Source organism: Papaver somniferum, chromosome 2 (genome assembly GCF_003573695.1).
Source record: "Papaver somniferum cultivar HN1 chromosome 2, ASM357369v1, whole genome shotgun sequence".
Classification (NCBI taxonomy): domain Eukaryota; kingdom Viridiplantae; phylum Streptophyta; class Magnoliopsida; order Ranunculales; family Papaveraceae; genus Papaver; species Papaver somniferum.
The window spans coordinates 215,239,034-215,257,954 of NC_039359.1; the positions used below are offsets into that span (position 1 = coordinate 215,239,034).

Genomic DNA, 18,921 nt, shown 5'->3' on the forward strand with positions numbered 1-18,921 from the left:
TCTCGATGATCACAAGACAGTTTAGGGACCTTCTGTTGAAGAGAAGTAAACGGTTCTCCAGAGATATGCCTAAAGCATCAGTCAAACCGCATAATCGTATTCCTCCTAAAAATAGGGACACGGATGAAACTGATGACGAGGATATGCCTCAGTGCTTTAAGTGTAAGGGATTTGGTCGTTTTGCAAATGAGTGCCCAAATCGTAGAAAATACACTGGGAACAAAGGTCTTGCTGCAACTCTTGATGAAATGTCTGGAAGCTATGATTCTAATGAAGACGAGAAATCGAGTGTTGCACTTCTTGGTGAAAATATTGATTTTGATAATTGTAGCAATACATACATCAATCTTGATATTCTTTCAGAAGAAAACCCAACTAATCTGGAAGAAAAAATTAACCCATTCTTTGAAAACTCTATATGTAATGTTTCAGGTTCCATCATGTGTCTAGCTGCTTTCACATCTCAGAAGCCTGACTTTTATCCTAGATTGACGTGCTCGTATTTTTCTCAAAAGGGTCATGAACTTTCAAAGTGTTACAAGTACAAACACCAATTGAGGCACATCAACAAACTTCAAAGAAGAACAAATCAATTAGAAAATAAGCTTAAACTTGCTCAGAAGACCGCTGAGGTATGCAGGATTTTATCTTCGTCTAAAAAGTTAATTTCCAAGGATAAAACAAGACCATTAGAGAAGAAAGTATGGTCAAGTCGTTTTGATTGATATAGGTCTGCGGATTCATCTCAAGAGGAAAATGGTGGACAAATTGTTGTTCACCGCAACACAACTTGCTTGTGTTGATTTGGAAATCTTTTCTCATGTGCCTGATCAAACGAGACAAGATTTGTACCTCTCAGGCTTTAGGAAAAGGTTGTTTTCTTATTTTCTTAGTTTTGTTTTTGGAATCCCTGTCTATTAGTAAATGAGGGTTATTCTCGACAATTCTACTCTATTTAGGGTTCAGAATTATGTGTGCACGAACCTGTTAAAGGTTAACCGTATATTCCTTTTTCCTCCCTTGAAACTTCTTTTTATCTCAATACCACTTGTTGAGATTGTGATTTCCTCTCACAAACCCATACGCCTATGGATGTTCCAAGTACCATGTCTTCTGATGGAAATGATGTTAATATGATTGTCAATCCATCAATCATGAAGGAAAAAGAGAAATCTCCATTAGCTCCAATATTGAAAAGAAAAAGAAGGAATCTGAGGAAGCCTAGAGATGTTCCTTCAAATTCTCAGAAGTTTTCTGATGTTCTTGAAGTGTTGAAGGAGATGCAAAAGGAGATTCATCAAATAAAGGCTTTTGTGTTTAAGACTCATGAGATTCAGAAGGCCCTGGTTCGACATCATTCAAGAAGGTTTATTGATATTAACTCCTATCTTCATGAACCTTATGTCCCAATGGTTGTTGACGACAAGGAGTTCGGGGACGATAAAGAATTCTTCAAAGGTCTTAATGCCTAGTAAATCTTCCATTTCTTGTTTTGTTTAGAAGAATAACTAGAGTTTGGAATAGCCGTTATTGTGATTACCCATATCTATGTTCAACGTTTTCATCTTCATGTTTTTGGATTTATTGGTTTAAATTCTAAAACTGTTTGGAAGATGATTTTTGCAATATTAATCTTTATGGTTTTATATATTGCAATTTGTTATGTGATATGTATGTTTGCGTCCGTGAACTGTGATTTTCCCATACCTTGTCAAAAATTAAGTCCTTTATATATCGATATGCATGTGTTGATAAAGAAGGAATGAACTTTTGACAAATACAAAAGTTAATCCTATTATGTTAATTATTGATGGAAGATAGGTTAAAATCTTTTTTTTTCAAGGATTATGTGTATTGTATGTCATTGTGCAAATAGTGATGGAAAATAGAATGAATCCTTGCTTATTCCACAGTATTTGGTCGACCTCCGGACTACAATGTTTTGTGCATATACTGTGTTGTTCCATAAAGTGTCTTATGTTGAGCACAATCGACTGAGTTATGCATAGCTTAGTTGTTGCTCCGTGAGGTACTTTATGTCGAGCATGACCAATTAAATTGATTATTCTTTGTGGTTAATTTGGTTGTGTATTCCGATTAGATTAATTATGGGTTCTCTTGTGATTAATCTAATTGAGTATTTTTGAGTCTCCGTAAGTTCACTTATGTTGAGCATTTCCGATTAAATTAATCATGGGTTCTCTTGTGGTTAATTTAATTGAGTATTTTGGATTCAAATTCATACTTGTATGTGATTTGTTGTGTCCAAAGAAATCCTTCTTTTCTTTTGAAATTAAGGTCGCTCTTGTTGTTCTTTCGGGAATGACATTATATGGGGAGAGTTTTTAATTGAACTTGTGCTTAATTTCCAAATATTTGTGGGGAGTGCGGCTGTGGAATATTATAGGGGTTATCTTGTATCTTTATAAACTCCTTGATGAATGCATTTAGCTTCGACGATATGAGTGCATAAGATGATATGTGCTTTCTTTGGTCATGAAATGTCTTTTTCGGAAATTTCATTAGGATCCCGTTTTCGTACCTTTGCCAATTTTATTGACATAAAGGGGGAGAATTAATATGTAGTTCACACTACAAATACATATGGTTTTTGGATCATTATGTAAGGGGGGGTGGTTTCCATGTGAGATGGAGTATTGACTAGGGGGAGTGATACATATCACCATAGTATTGTTTTCGAAGTTTTGATACAATTGAACTTTGATACTGTATAATGATACTATGACACTGTATAACAATGATTGAGAACTCTTGTTTTCTCGTTGTTATAGCTACAGATTTTCAACATCGATGATGCTGAACTTACAACCTTTGGGATCATTGGAGTACTTGGAAATGACGAAGATTTCGAGTAATGTTGAAGATTAGGCATGTGGAATAGGAGCTACAAAAGTTAATTCATTTATTTTTTGTATTCCATATGTATTGATAGTTTTGTCACTAAAATTGACAAAGGGGGAGATTGTTAGAGCATTGCTCGGTCGAACTCGCATGCTTTGCTATCTCAAGCATGTTTGTCAATGTTAGTGATCAAAACTATAAGTCTTAATTTCTAGTCTATTATAGCTAAGTCTCGGAATATGATAGAAAGTGTAGTTGAGCTCAAGAACTCCATGGCGATCATTATATAAGACGAAGGACTATTCAAGGAACTGGTGGAACTTCATCGACTAAAAGGTATGTGGAGACTTGAACTTATCTATCACTCAAAAGTCTATCTACTCTATCTCCTATCTTCAGCCAAAAGTCGTTTTGCTATATAGACTTTGATTATACAATTGCTATTTCGAGTCGAGTTTATCTCGCCTATTTGTTTCTCGAAATATGTGTTGGTAAGCTTTGGCTTTGCCAAGTTCATCTTTACCTAGTGACGAAAGTCATTTTATGTTTCAATCACCTTGAAAAATTCTTTGACGAATAATGGTTTGTGAATAACAACTATATAACGTCCTCTAAGAATGTTTCAATGATTGAAATGAGAGTTTAGATCATATAACCAATGATGGATATAAACATTGTGTTGTAACACATCTATGTATAAGTCCTTTTTCCTTGAACCAAAGTTTGCGAACTTTTTTTATCAAGAGAACTGGAACAAGAGCCGTGAACTCAGTCCGCGCACTCAGTCTGCGATCCCAGTCCGCGAACTGAAGGAAGTCTCAACCCGAGAAAATCTGTTGGAGTTTGAGAACTCCTTCCGGGAACTTAAGTCCGCGAACTAAGTCTGCGAACTTAAGCTGGTTATATCTAAAGACGATTGTTTGTGAACTCATCTATATTAACTAAGGAATGCAAATTGCAAACCGTGGCTATAAAGTTCATGAACTGATTCGAGTGAATCAAATCGTTTTTGCTTCGATTGTGTCTTGTGTAGTTACATAAGATTTCCTTGCAATTGAAAAACTCTCTAACTAGTTCATTTGAGTTAATTTGAACTAGTTATGGTGAAGAAGAATATGGTTGATATGAAAGTGCTCATATGGCTAACCATTTGGTTAACTGTTGTTGAACCAACAAATGTTCATGTTTGGGTACGGTTACATAAACCCAAAATAGTACATTTCATTTGTGTGTAACAAGCTAAGTTTTCGATCCAACGGTTGAAAGATATTAGCTTGAATCTAACCAGGTTTTCATCTAACGGCGAATATTGAATGCTTTGTTACCAAGCTAACATTGATTGCAACCCATGATTTGAAAGACTATATAAGGGAGAACTCTAGCAACTGGATAACCTAATACCCACACCTCCTGTGTGATACTAGTTGTATTATCTAGAGTCGATTCTCCTTTAACCTTTGGTTTCTTCTTAAAAACCAGGTTAACGACTTAAAGACTTCATTGGGATTGTGAAGCCATACCGATACTACTTTCTCGTAGTTGTGTGATCTGATCTTGCTGATTCTATCGTTTTAAGTACAATCGTAACGATTGGCTTGAGATTTATATCTCCGATAGGCAAGATAGAAAAGTAGTTACAAACATCTTCGTCTCATCGTTTGTGATTCCAAAATATCTTATTTCGTCGCGTCGATTAAGATTATTGTGAGGTGATTGATAATACTAGGTTGTTCTTCGGGAATGTGAGTCCGGGTTATCAATTGGTTCCTGTTCACCTTGATTTATCAATATACGGAAAAAAATTCGTAGGTTTATCTGTGGAAGATAGATTTATCTATTTTGCGGACTTTTCTGTGTGATACATATTTGTTTATTAAAGTCTTCGACTTTAGGTCGTAGCAACTCTTAGTTGTGGGTGAGATCATCTAAGGGAATCAAGTGCGTAGTATCCTGCTGGGATCAGAGACGTAAGGAGCACAACTGTACCTTGAATCAGTGTGACATTGATTGGGGTTCAACTACAGTCCAGACCGAAGTTAGTTTGTAGTAGGCTAGTGTCTGTAGCGGCTTAATACACTGTAGTGTTCAACCTGGACTAGGTCCCGGGGTTTTTCAGCATTTGCGGTTTCCTTATTAACAAAATTCTGGTGTATGTGTTATTTTTATTCCGCATTATATTTTGTTATATAATTGAAATATCACAGGTTGTGAGTTTGAATCAATCAATTGGAAATCCGACCTTTGGTTGTTGATTGAAATTATTGATCCTTTAACATTGGTCTTTGGTACCGTTCAAGTGATTTCTCTTGTATCAATTAGACTCGCAGATTTCTATTTGCTTGAGAAAGAATTGAATCAAGAAAGAGAGATATAACTATTTGATATACTTTATTAAGATTGAGTCTAGTTGATTTTCTTGAAAGTATATTGGAGTTTTTCCATATATATTGCTAATCGAAATATTGGGTGAGGTTGTTGGACCCCCGCTTTTTCAAGATTGGTATATGGCTCAAAACTGATTGAGAAGAAGAAAAGAATACAAAATAAATAAATCAGTGAACCTGCAAACAGAGGCCCCTGTTACAATTATATGCGACTGTTGCTGAACGACTGTTTTATTCTGCAGCAGACTTCGCGACTGTTTATTGCAACATTATGTTGTTGATGTTCTTCCTCTTCCTGCTGCTTCTACAACTGTTGATGCAGCTATTCTTTCTTATCTATCTAACCCCTAACTCTCGACTCCGATTTATGTGACTTGAACCACATAAATATAGCATCACAGACCCGAAATATCTCTAGAATATCTTCCAAATCTCTCTTTGCCTTTCACCGGAATTTACGACATTTTTCTTCTCCCTGAATTCTCTCACGCGTCTTCTGTGTCAATCCAAAGCATCCAAACTCTCCAAAAAAGATAAAAAAAATCTTCAGAAGGTAAGCTTTCCTAATTTGCACGTAACTACCCAAACAAACTCGACAAATCCTGAATATATTTCTCCATCTCTGTTTTATCAAAAGTCGAGGAAATCTCCCTTTGTTTTCGATTCTAACAGACCTACCCATCCTGTTTCAAGAAATCAGGCCCAAACCGAATCATATCTGTGAGAAAATTCGAGTAAATTCAGCCCAAATCTTTCCCAAACCTGAGAAAACTCATTCTCCTGTGTTTTCGAGAACCAACTATCCAACCCTATTTATGCCATCAAATCACTTATATCAGCTCTGTTTATCCCATTAGAGTCCAACCCAATCAAAATATGAGATTGAATCTCAACACAACAGCTTCAAAACTCGAATCCAAATCTGCCAGTCGCCTTCAATAAATTCCCGCAAAAACTCTGATTCAAAAGGTGGAAGATGGTGTCCCCCTAAACAAACCAGGGGTGCCCTTAGTAACTCGGGTGGAAATAGTAATCCTTGGGGTGTCTTTATCAATTTCTCTTAGTGCTTTTAGTAATTTTTTTAGGAGGTCCAAATGCCACTTTTCGATCCAATTTTTGCCACAAAAGCTCATTTCTCCAAAAACACCTACAAAAACATAAAATAATCAAATAGTATAAAATCGAGCACTAACAAATGCATCTATCAACACTTTTAATCCATATGAGTGTAATTGTATGGATTCTGTCTTTCCTTCAGTATCATTTGAGTACAAGGGAAGTAGTTGTTTCCATCTTCCTTCTGATATCCACTTTAACTGGTTAAATTATACTATTTCACCCTCACATTTTATTCCCGTCAACATATGTAAATCTAATGGTGTGAACCCTAAAAACAACATAGTCATAAAATTAAATGACAGGTAATTTATGTTTTGAAGCCAAGATTTTGATTATGACGTGATAAGTTGTCTAAATATCTAAAAATTAAAGTTTGTTTCTAAACTAAAAATTAAACTATTGAATGGAAAAATAGAACTTACCACACTCGTAATCCTTAAGAAGAACGTATTTTCAGTGTTTCATCAACGTTCTACAATAACTTGTACAACTTGAGTCATGTGGTTTTTGCCTTTCATGAAATATAAACGCTGCCAAGGATATCTTCGCAAGGATTTTTTAACAGCTTCGGGAAGGAACCCAAACTCTTCGGTTATCTCATACCACCCACCTCTTAGTTCAGGTCAACCAACTCGCTCGGGATGGTTATATAAGTGCGTAGGTAATAAACCAGGTCCAACTAGTTGCCTAACATTTGCGAACTCTTTTTCTTTATTCTGGACCCAAACGATATCACTATCTGCAGTAGATTTTCCTTTGTCTTTTCTGTTTCTTTTTCTTTGTTTATTTGTTTTGGAACTCATTTTTAAGCAAGAAAAAGGAATAATTTTTTTTTTGCTCTGGGTTGCTCTCTAGAAGGGAATTTTTTTTTTTAAATGAAAACTGAAGAGAATAGTGATATATTTATACACGGTAGAACACAGACCGCAGGAGGTCAACTCGACCGCTCGGTAGAGACTACATCGCTTAACTCTTTTCTCATAGTGGCGCGGCCAGTTTGCCAGGCCAGCTGGAATGGCATATGAGGGGATTAGACACCCCTGTTGATGGGAGAAAACGATTTGCTGGTTTTATAGGAAAGTGAAGAGACGACCGAGCGTAGGAGACTCCTCAACCGAGAAAATTGGTTTAACATTTTCCAAACAGATGCATTGCACGTGAGTGCTTTGAGTTCGAGAGATCAATCTGTTGGACTCCGGCCTAACCAAGACAATGGTCGTTGCAAAGTCAATTCGGTCACAAGAGAGGATGAGTCGATCTGTAGGAGGGAAGCTGAGAAGTGCGTGAGATCAATGATGATTAAGGATTGTGTATGTGTTGTATATTCTACCTGAAGAAATAAGATAAGTTCTGATTGATTGAATTTTCTCTGATGACAGTGATCGCTCAGACGATAATTCTTTCCTTAGACGAGCGTTCTTGTTGTTTCAATCATGGATTCAGAGACTCATTTATATTGCATAAATAGTAGATACATTGATCCTATGAAGTGTGACAGTTGCTGGAGTGAAATAGTTGAAATCTGGGAAATCGTGGTGAAACCAGTTCCACGTCGTGCGGAGACTTGGTTGATTATCCACCAACAACTTTGCAAACTCCTCTAATTGCTCGCACGACTTGCTCACATTTCTCATCATGGGTGAACACACGTGTCGTAGACTGCCATACCAAAACCCTAGTTCATTTCCCCCCATGTGACAGATTGATGTCTCATGATTTTGGAGTCTGCAAGGCAGACATGTATTTAATTAGTTAGATATTGACTTGGTTAGACGATGAGTCTTAATATTGTTGAGTCGAGCATGATTGACGAACACTCTATGATTCATGGATTGAGCATGTCTGTTGAGACAAATGTATAATTCTTGAATGAATGTTGATAGTTGAATCAACATGATGAATATTGATAATCTGAGCAAATATTGCATGCTCGACTGAGCGAATATTTCGCATTTTATGAATTACTGAATATTTCTTGTATGAGTGAATCTTTCTCATTTGATGAATTATTGAATAATTATAGTTGCATCAATACTGATAATTTGAGCAAATATTGCTCGTGTAAGAAAGTATTGCTCACGTGAATAATTAAATATTGATAGTTGAACCAATATTCCTAGCCCGAGCAAATATTGCTCATTTCATGAATTATTGGTAGCGCGACCAAATAAAATATTAATTTAAAATATTGGTAGGTGGACCAAATATAATTAACTAAAATGTTGATTGCTGGATCAACATAAAAATATTGGTATTTGAACATGTTCAGAATTATGCTTTGTAGAGCATTTGGTTCGAAACCCTAATTTTGATCTATTGCTGATCAATTGATGATTTACAGAAAATCAATGAGTGAGAGGGACCGTTTACATGGGATGATGGGCCGACCATGTAGCTCCCAGATGCTCGGATGAGCAAACACCAAAATCTTTTGGAGACCAGTTGGTGAAAGCATGATTAAATGTTGGTTTAATCATTTTTAAAATGGTGCTCGTATGATCGTTAGGTAATAAAACCTAATTATGGAGAGATGCGGGACCGACCAAGGGATATGAAAACTGGCACTGGTGGTCGTTGGACCAACTGACGGTCGTTTGGTAAAATTCCAAGTTGTTTGGAAAGAGTTTGAACCCAATATGAACTGTAGAAGACAAATTAGGTCAAATTATGAAGAAGCGTGGGACCGGATCCTTGCAAGCCAAAGGGCCAACTTTGGTCGACCAAAGTATCAATTCTGAGAATTTTAATATTTTCTAGTGTGCGTTTGAGCAATATTTTGGATTTTCAGAAGAGTTTGATTTTGACTGAAACTCTCAATTTTGCTTGAACGAGAAGTAGGACATTGCTCGTGCGACCAATATTTTAATATTTTCCTGAGAATCCTAGTCGGTCATGTGACCATTTGACTTTTTGATTTTTGCTAGTTTGAGCAATATTGGTGAAATATTGAAAAATCAGGGTTTTTGCTCGAACGAAGGAGTTTCATGAGATGAGAGAAGGAATAATAATAAAATAAGGAATAAGAGAGGTTGTGGGACAGGCCACGGCTAGGGAATGGCCGGCCGGCTGGTAGGCCCGGTCCCATGATACTCTTCCTTATTTTATTTAATTTTCATCGTGTGAGGGAATATGGAGAAACTAAGAGTTTTGCTCGAACGAGGAAGTTTGCTCGAATGAAGGAGTTTTTATGAGATTAAGAAAATAATAAAATAAAATAAAATAAATGAAGAGGCGTGGGACCGGCCACGACAGCATGACCGGTCGGCCGGTGGGCCAGGTCCCCTAGGCGGCCTTTTATAATTTTATAATTATTATTTTTCTTCCCTATTTTGCATAGGTTTCCTCGTTCGTTCATATTGTTGAATGCTCATTCGTGCATATTTTTGAATTCTCATTCGTGCATTTGGGTGCTCGTTCGTGCACTATTGCCAAGTGCACTCGCACCATTTTTTTGGGGCTTACTCGGTGGTGGCCCAGATGCCCGTACGTCAAATATTTATTACTAACCCATGGAATTCTGCTGGGAAAAGCCATGAATTGAAGTAATGGAATATTATAATGAACGTAAAATATTTTCTAGGAATTCAGTTAATGAATCTTGCGACTAGATTAATTGATAGCTCTATACTAGCAGGCAAGCTGTCTAGGAGCATTATAATTATTCGAAAATCGAGGTATGAGCTAGTTGAAGCGTAATACTCGTTTTGAATGTTTATTCTGTAAAGTCGAAGAACATTGCGACATCCTGAAGACGTTATTGCTCTACACTAGTGGTTAATACATCTAGGAGTCGTCCAATCATTTCGATTTATACAGAAGTGATTACTGAAATTGATCAGTTAAAGATATATGTCGTGGTCTCAGTTGAGAGACTGCATATTCATGTATGTTATGGGAGGCAGTACACTCGGTCAGAGATTATCATGGCATGAGATTTCATGCTCGAATTCTGAAATATAAACTTCACATACGTGTCTGAAGCTGGTCAGAAATATGCAAAGTTATGATTTGATGATTTTAGCCTTCGTCAAAAATCCACCATCAACAACCCCCCATAGGAACCGGTCTTACAAGAGTCAAAGGATCTAGAGTGAAAGATAAGTTACATGGTAAAAGATAAAAACAGTAAACTGTAAAGTCTAACAGATAAACCTAAGGACCAAAAGGTAAAAAAAAGTTACTCTAACTCCCCCTCAAACTGAAGCAGACAACTGTATCAGTTTGAACCTCAACTCAGAAAAATGGGAAGCAATTAATCCTTTTGTAATAATGTCAACAAGTTGCTCAGAGGAAGGAACATAAATGACCACTACATCACCAGATTCAAGTAGTTCTCTGACTGTGTGATAGTTGATTTCAATGTGCTTAGTCCTTGCGTGAAACCTGAGTTTGAAACCAGAAAAGTTGCACCAACATTGTCATAATATAGCTTGAATGGTTTGTAAGAGAAATTTCAAATTCTTCAAGAAGTTTAAATAGCCACATAACATCGGATGATGAAGGCAAACTGGCTTCTTTGTACTCATCTTTTGTAGAAGATTTAGAGAGACTGTTGGTTGTTTCTTTGATGACCAGCAGATCAAGGAATTTTCACAAAAAAACAACACAGAATCCAGATGTAGAACGTCTAGTATCAGGGCATCCAGCCCAGTCAGAGTCTGAATAGCCACTGATGGAGGTGATATCTTCAGCAGATAGAGTAATACCAGCATCTATAGTTCCTTTTAAGTAACTAAGAATGCGCTTAACCAGAAGAAGATGAAAATATGTAGGTGCATGCATGAACTGCAAACATATATAGTTTACTGCAAAGTTGACATCAAGTCTAGTTAAGGTAAGATACTCCAATGCTCTAACAAGGCTTCTATGTTGCAATAGATTGGTAAATGGAGTGCCATCATGGATTGACAGTCTTTTCTCAATGGTGACTTGTGTGTTGCAAGGCTTGCAGTTTAGCATCTTTGATCTAGTAAAAAGATATAAAGTATACTTTTGTTGTGTGAGAAGTATAGAGCGAGGAAAATTTTCCATGTCAGCTTCAATACCAAGGAAGTAGTGGAGATTTCCTAGGTCATTCATAACAAAATTAGATCCAAGTTGAGAGAAAAGAGTGCTAATGAAGGAAGTAGAGATGCAAGTAAGTATAATATCATCTACATATAGAAGTAGGGTAGCCATAATACTATAATTATTGTAGATGAATATTGATGTCCAAAAATCTCGGTTTATAATTTTTTTATTTTTTTTGAAGCATGCATTTTATTAGACGAAGATTGGGTTACAATTTGGCGTGGGTATATGGTACCCACGGAGTCATGATAAATAATTTGACTAATATAAATTGGGATTACATGGTCCCGAATTTTTGTTGACAAATTTCCCATTTGGCTTCCATCTGCCGCATGATTGGCCAAACCATTTTCATGGTCCTGCGAAATTTGTTGTATCTTATTATTTATTTCCTCAATCATTCCAGAGATATGCCAAGGGGTGGGCCGCAGAAGGTTCTCTGAGTCTGTCTCGAAGATAACTTTTAGCCATTTCCATTCAGCTGTTGTTTTTGATGCCAGAAGAAAATCCCAAGTTTATGTTGTTAAGGCAGTCGTAATTCCCAAAGGTTTATCTAGAGCCATTAACGTTCGTGCGTCGGAGTCGTTGCAAATGAAACTTTCACCCGCGAAACCCGGATGACCTTTGGCCGCTCCATCAGTGTTAATCTTAATCCAGTTCATGTTCGGTGTGGACCATCCTACCGATATTGTTGAGATCCTTTTCGTGTTTCTTGAGTGGTTGAGTGTCGGTGAATCTCCCGGTAGGATCGGAGGTAAGGATTGTAGCGGTGCCAAATATTCTTCTTGTTGTTGTTTGTTTGACTAATATAAATTGGGATTGCATGGTCCCGAATTTTGGTTGAAAAATTTCCCATTTGGCTTCCATCTGCCGCATGATTGGCCAAACCATTTGTTTGGTCCTGCGAAATTTGTTGTATCCTATTCTTTATTTCCTCAGTCATCCCAGAGATATGCCAAGGGGTGGGCCGCAGAAGGTTCTCTGAGTCTGTCTCTAAGATAACTTTTAGCCATTTCCATTCAGCTGTTGTTTTCGATGCCAGAAGAAAAGCCCAAGTTTATAGCGGTGCCCAATATTCTTGTAGCGGTGCCCAATATTCTTGCTGTTGTTTTTGAGCTCAAGATTACATTTCTGATGTTGTTGTTTGTTTTTGACGGTATACTAGTTCATTCCTAGCTATCCATAAGATACAAAAAAGAAAACATAGAGATGACAGATGTTGGAGCTGGTTGTATGAGGTGTTAAAGCAAATTGTGGGTGGGGGATGTTGGTGTTTGGTGTGGTTGAGGGTTGAGCGAGTAAAGTGCTCCAAGATGTAGTTGGCGTTGGACATTGAATTAGCAGGTGAGTTATTGATTCTGGATGAATATTACATCTGGGGAAAATGTCTGAATTGGTTAAATGGATACGATGAAGAATAAAGAAGGTTGGTAATCATTCATTGACTGCTTTCCACAAGAAAAGATGAATTTTTGGTGGACACGGTAAGGTCCACAGGAATTTGGTGGGTGGGAGGGAAATATGGTTAGGTTGATTGTGGGTTAGACATTTGTATCCTGATGAAGTTGTGTGTTTTCCGGATTTTGAATTTGGCCATATAATTTTGTCCTGGGGGCTATCTTTAGGGAGGTGAATGTTTATGATGTTTAAGATACATGATTGGGTAGAGTGTTTCATTTTTCCTGGTTCCAGTTGTGACAGATTGGATCAATGATATCAGCTACATTTCAGATCGGGTAGCATTGATTTGGTTCTAGGTTTGGTGAGTGTAGAATCCAGTTGGATTCTATTGGTGTTGATACCCCATTTCCAAAACGGTGAAATATCAGTTGTTGCATGGTAGGAACGATTGATGCCAATTGTCTCAATTGAAGGCTGGAGGAAGAAGGTATGGTATCAATTCCTTATAGAATTGGTTGTTGATCAAGATATTTTCCGCTGAAGAGACTTCCAAAAATTGAGTTAGGTTGATCGTGCAAACTCCATATTATTTTCATGAGAAGTGTCTTGTTATGATCACTGTTTTTCCTTATGCCAAATACTTCTTCAAATATTGGTTTTGTTACCTTGTCCCAACCTATAGGATGAAGTTTTTAACTGATGAATCATGTCCCCAAAAGAAATTTCTGATGATACGATCTATTTGTTTATGGATATCGATGGGGAGGTTTTGCGTTTGCATATGATGGTTTGAGGTGGGAATTAGGGAGGTTTTAATAGGTATGACTCTTCCAGCTTGAGTTAAGCATTTTGTCATCCATATCCTTTAGCTTTTCGACATAATCTTTGTAGGGGTGGCGTAAAGGTGTGGTTGGATGCTCTTCCTTGCTTGAATTGAACTCCTAGATAGATTGGAGGTTTTGATGTTGCCGACATATCGAAGAATTGCTGAAGATTACTAACTTTGATCGGATCCAGTCTTGGATGATGAATGATTACTGATTTGGATGTATTAATTACATGGCCCGACAAAATGCCAAAAAAATGAAAAAGATTCTTGAGGTGGATATTACTCTGAACAGAAGCTTTATAGGTGATTAGAAACATCAGCAAACTTTAAATGAATAAAGCTTTTATATTTTTGTTATGTTTTTGTTTTTTAAATTTAAGAGTTGATTGTTATGTTTTTGTTTCCTACATTTAAGAGTCAAAAAAACATACACCAAAAATTCGAAACAAAACGAACACAAAAACATACACAAAAAACAAAAAATGCTAAAGCTGGGACAAATAATATGTGATAAATCTGACAATAAATCCAAACCTTTGATTATTCACTTTTCCGCCACTCTCTTAATCCCAATACTAAATTCATTCCCCTCTCCACCATTCAAATCATGCCATGCCTTGTTCCAAAATCTGACCATCCCCTGTTATTCCAGCTATAGGAAGGTCAACCAAGAACCTACCAACATAGAAATAGATCCCTGCTAACCTCGTGAGCGGAGCGGCTACGATGTGGTAGGGCCACATCAAACAAGTATGTGACCCCTGTTATTTTCTTGACACGTATTAGAAACCATCATTTTTTTGTTTTTTAGGGAGATTCAGAGGGGGCAAGTTTTTAGGGATAAATAGTTAAAAGTAGTTTTATGTGTTTTATATGAGAAAAAGTAGGATACTTTTTACTTTAAAACTAATTTTCTAATACGTGTCAAGAAAATAAGAAGGGCCACATACTTGTTTGATATGGCCCGACCGCATCGTAGCCGGGGCGCCACGTGAGTGGGGGCGGACCCATTGGGACCATCAACAAAACCAGTGAGTTTCGGTTTTATTTTATGGTATGTTTTTGTGCTCGGCCCGTGTAGAAGAGCTGTTCAAATTAAATTAGGCCCGTGTAGAAGAACGGCTTAGGCTCAAAAATAACATCTTCTTCGCTTTCCTGAAACTGAAAGGAATACAAATAATCTCTGAACAACGAATAAACCCCTCTCCGCCTCTCTCAAATTCTTCTGATAAAGGCAGCTCCTTTCTTAGAAAATCTCTGCAACATTAGAGACTAGGTGCGCACCCTTTGATTGAAATCCATATCCTGTAACACCTTACTCTCTCATCTTCTCTTAGTTTTAGAAATTTTGGGGGTTCTTCTTCTCAGTGAAACCCTAGATTATGTCAACGATATACGTTGTAGAACCACCAACAAAGGGGAAAGTGATATTGAATACAAATTATGGTCCATTAGATATTGAATTATGGCCTAAAGAAGCACCAAAAGCTACTAGGAATTTCGTTCAGCTTTGTTTAGAAGGTTATTATGATAATACAATTTTTCATCGGATTATCAAATCGTTTCTTGTTCAAGGTGGTGATCCTACTGGTACTGGATTAGGTAACATTCTATAAACCCTAACTTTTTCTTCTTCTTTTTTCTTAGATTAAAACCCTAAACTTGGCATTGTTTTTTATTCAAATTTGTGTTTTTCACCATTGGGTATTGGAATTGATTGAAAAAATCCAATGAAAATCACTAGGAAGTGAATTTTTGGTTGAAAATTATGATTGGGGCAGCTGTAGAAATTGATTAGGGTAATTTCAAAGTATTGAAAGCGTATTGGGTTGGTTTTATGTTTCAGGTGGTGAGAGTATTTATGGAAAAGCATTTGCGGATGAGTTCCATTCGCGTCTTAGATTCAAGCACAGAGGCTTGGTTGCATGTGCTAATGCTGGAACGCCGCATTCGAATGGAAGTCAGTTCTTTATGACATTGGATCGCTGTGACTGGATTGATAAAAAGAATACAATCTTTGGGAAGGTGATTATTCTTTACTGAAGTTTTTGTATTTATATTGAAGTTAGTGTTTCGGTGGAACTAACTTAGAATTATGCAGGTAACTGGTGAATCGCTTTTCAATCTGCTGAATTTGGCGGAGGTCGAGACTGATAAGGATGACAGGCCTTTAGATCCACCTCCAAGAATACTTTCGGTTGAGGTGAGTTGCTTACTTGCTTGGTTGAACCTTTTATGCTGTGAAAATAAACTGCGTGAAGATGTGTTTCGTTGACTTGATTTGAGTTCTTCTTGGTACAATTTTTTTTTTATTTTCTGTCTTTTGTGGTTCATACATAGTCTTGATGCATCTGCGAATTCACTGAAAAAAACTTTTCATGTACTATAGAAAACATTTATTCTGACAAGTCCTCTTACACGTTGAGACGGCTAACATTCAACAGAATTATCTATTTGAAAAAAAGAAACCGTCTAAGTTGGGTACATGAGGAGTTTCTTACATGGCACTCCTTGCACCCCTGTACGATTGTTCCTCGAATAATAGCAGAGACCAAGCATTTTCTATTTAGTCTAGAATGCAGATTACATGAGGGAATAGCCTCTTTTGGTGATATCTTGAAGTATATGTCTTGTTAAATTGGTGGAATCTGGTGGAACCATTTCATCCAACCGACGCACATGACTATTATCTTTTAGTTTTATCTATTCGTTCTATTTCATTGATAACGTTTTTGTCATTTCTTCTTGCATGATTTGAGGTTTTCAGTCATGTCATATGTCAACCTTCTTGTATCATTCAATTTTAAACTGTCGTTTGTTGCAGGTGTTATGGAACCCTTTTGATGATATTATTCCAAGACAAACTGTAAAGCCTTCTACTCGTCCGAAGGATGAACCTGAAATCAAAGATCAGAAGAAGAAAGCTGTAAAGTAAGTTTTGATATTTCATATTGAAGCGTGATCTGAGTTGATCGGTAAACATCTATATGCAATTAATGAGCATTATAAACTTCCATTTAAAGGCTATATTCTCAATGTGCAGAAAGCTGAACCTGCTTTCATTTGGAGAAGAAGCAGAGCAGGAAGAGAAGGAGCTGGCAGCTGTGAAAGTCGTCATTCGGAGTAGCCATGATGTTTTGGATGATCCTCGTCTCCTCAAGGAAGCCCCAAACAAGGAAGAGGTAATTATGAGATATTTGTATTCGTATCTGTATCTTCCACTGCTGTTTTTTTGTTTTGCATCCTTTAAAGAGATTTGAAATATCTGTTTCCACTGCAGAGTGCAGCGGATGCCAAGAAGTCAAAAGATGTGCATTTATCTGTACGAGAAGCTCTGACCTCAAAAAAAGAAGAATCAAGGAAAGAATCAGAAATGAGTCCTTCTAGTTCCCATGGTCTTACCGATGATGACGATGAGTCCAAATTTGATGCACGTATGCGTAAACAAATTCTTCAAAAGCGGAAGGACCTTGGAGATATCCCCAGAAAAAAAGAATCACATAAAGGTAACGTCATATCACCTTAGTTAAATCTAAAAATCATTTACTTTTTCCTGTTAATCTGTGGTGGTCTTCATGAAATAACATGAACATCTAATGTGGGCTTCTACTTCTTGTGTTTGTAGAGAGGCCTTCCACGAAAGAGCGTCAGGCGTCCCCTTCAAGGTAAAACTTTTAAGTTATCCACATATCTTTGTGTATCTTGAAAAACAATCATCAGTTTTTCCATAATATTTTCATTTTTTTGAAACAACACTAGACGTTGTCTCATATCGATAGTATGTTAATAATGCCTGACAATATCCCATATTGAGAATTACTTCAAATGTGCATCAGGGCTAGTAGTGAGGACGATGATGATGACAAACCCAGGGTTGAGAAACTGGCTTTGAAGAAAAAGGGAATAGGCTCAGAAGTCCGCGCTGTGCGCTTAGCCAAAGCAGACACAGACATACAGTTGTTGAACAGTGCCGAGCAAAGCAGACATTTACATAAACAGAAGAAACGCAGGATCAAAGGACGTGAAGATGAGGTATTTTCTGATACTAGTGTGCTTGCAGTTGATAATTTTTCCCTTGCTGTCTTTTCTTCTCTGAATTAAACCCTTAAATTTTTTTTTTGCTAGGAGTAGTTTTACCAAACCCTAAGCAGTAAACGTATCAGTACTTTCAAAAGTTACAGCACCAACTCCACAGGCCTCATTCTAAGTACATGGGTTTCTCGTTTTCTATTTAACAGTTCAAAAAGTTAGTTTCATAAATAGGAGCATATGATAAAGTCAAGGCTGCTGCTCATATATAGAAAACTCATCGCTAATGTGAATTTATCCTATTAAGAAATTTGTTTTCTCTCTACCTACTTGGGATTTCTGAATCATATTAAATGTAATTGTTTTTAGGTGCTAGCAAAGCTCGAGAAGTTTAAAAAATCCAAGGAAACACAAGCCAGTGAATCGAAAGATGACGACTTAACAGGATGGAGAACACATTCACTGAAATGTGCACCAGATAAGTCTTCCAAGGTAAAGCTTTATTTCCTTGTCATGTCATCAGGTTAATGTTATTGTTAGATGCTAGTTTTCACATATTGGATTGCTGATTTGCAAGTTGTCAATAACAGAATGGCATGATGCGAAATGACGACCCTGATCAGTATGAGGTGCTCGATCCTCTTCTAGAAAAAGGCAAAGAGAAATTTAACAAGATGCAAGCAAATCAAAAGCGCCGAGAAAGAGAATGGAATCACCAAGCCCCTAAAGAATGGAATCGACAAGCCCCTAAATGATTTTATTATGTAAGAGGAATTTCTATGTCTCTAACATGTAGGGTTGTTCTTGTGTAACTTGTACGTTGTATAAAATTCAAATTGGTAGAAGATATACTAGTATTTTTTAGATAGTAAGAGCTGAACTTGTTTCAGTAAAACTAATTTGAAAGTTGGGAACTTCTGGATATTAGACGGGCAATTTTGAGTTTCCTCCCGATCGCTAATTATCGTTTCCTCCCTAAAATATTGAAATTAGTGTTTTCCCCATAGTTAGCTTATCCATCCATTCCTCGGTTAGCTGAGTAAGCACCTGTGCACGCGTGGCATAAATGGGACACCTGTTTTATGGTCGTCCCAAAATACCCTTGACTAACTCATTGTCTACTGCGCTCAAATTCCCAAGAACAGATCGAGTTGAATAATGAAATTGGCGAGAAGCTAGGGTTCCTGAAATTGGCGAGAAGCTAGGGTTCCTGAAATTTATGAAATG

At 37.0% G+C, this 18,921-nt stretch overlaps 2 protein-coding genes and 1 long non-coding RNA gene across 3 annotated transcripts; 1 reads left to right on the forward strand and 2 right to left on the reverse strand.

The window, feature by feature from the left end:
- Positions 1-10,955: 10,955 nt before the first annotated feature.
- LOC113352836 (uncharacterized mitochondrial protein AtMg00810-like) lies at positions 10,956-11,543 on the reverse strand. The gene has a single exon (XM_026596602.1). The coding sequence runs from the start codon at positions 11,541-11,543 to the stop codon at positions 10,956-10,958; it is 588 nt and encodes a 195-aa protein (XP_026452387.1).
- A 3,274-nt stretch (positions 11,544-14,817) lies between these two features.
- On the forward strand, positions 14,818-18,616 carry LOC113350485 (peptidyl-prolyl cis-trans isomerase CYP57-like). Its single transcript, XM_026594629.1, has 10 exons — positions 14,818-15,267; positions 15,512-15,690; positions 15,767-15,868; positions 16,490-16,596; positions 16,709-16,847; positions 16,946-17,171; positions 17,291-17,330; positions 17,502-17,697; positions 18,064-18,186; positions 18,285-18,616. The coding sequence occupies exons 1-10, from the start codon at positions 15,048-15,050 to the stop codon at positions 18,447-18,449; spliced, it is 1,497 nt and encodes a 498-aa protein (XP_026450414.1). The 5' UTR covers positions 14,818-15,047; the 3' UTR covers positions 18,450-18,616.
- LOC113350486 lies at positions 16,421-17,418 on the reverse strand. The gene is made up of 3 exons (XR_003360875.1): positions 17,068-17,418; positions 16,719-16,939; positions 16,421-16,562 (listed from the first exon to the last, which is right to left on the reverse strand). It is a non-coding gene; the product is annotated as an uncharacterized LOC113350486 (long non-coding RNA).
- Positions 18,617-18,921: the final 305 nt, after the last annotated feature.

Bases quoted from the DNA above. Each gene is read 5' to 3' on its own strand.
- LOC113352836 (XM_026596602.1), bottom strand. From the start codon at position 11,543: ATGGCTACCCTACTTCTATATGTAGATGATATTATACTTACTTGCATC.
- LOC113350485 (XM_026594629.1), top strand. From the start codon at position 15,048: ATGTCAACGATATACGTTGTAGAACCACCAACAAAGGGGAAAGTGATA. The intron at 17,331-17,501 runs GTAAAACTTTTA...AATGTGCATCAG, and splicing joins CGTCAGGCGTCCCCTTCAAG to GGCTAGTAGTGAGGACGATG. The intron at 17,698-18,063 runs GTATTTTCTGAT...AATTGTTTTTAG, and splicing joins TCAAAGGACGTGAAGATGAG to GTGCTAGCAAAGCTCGAGAA.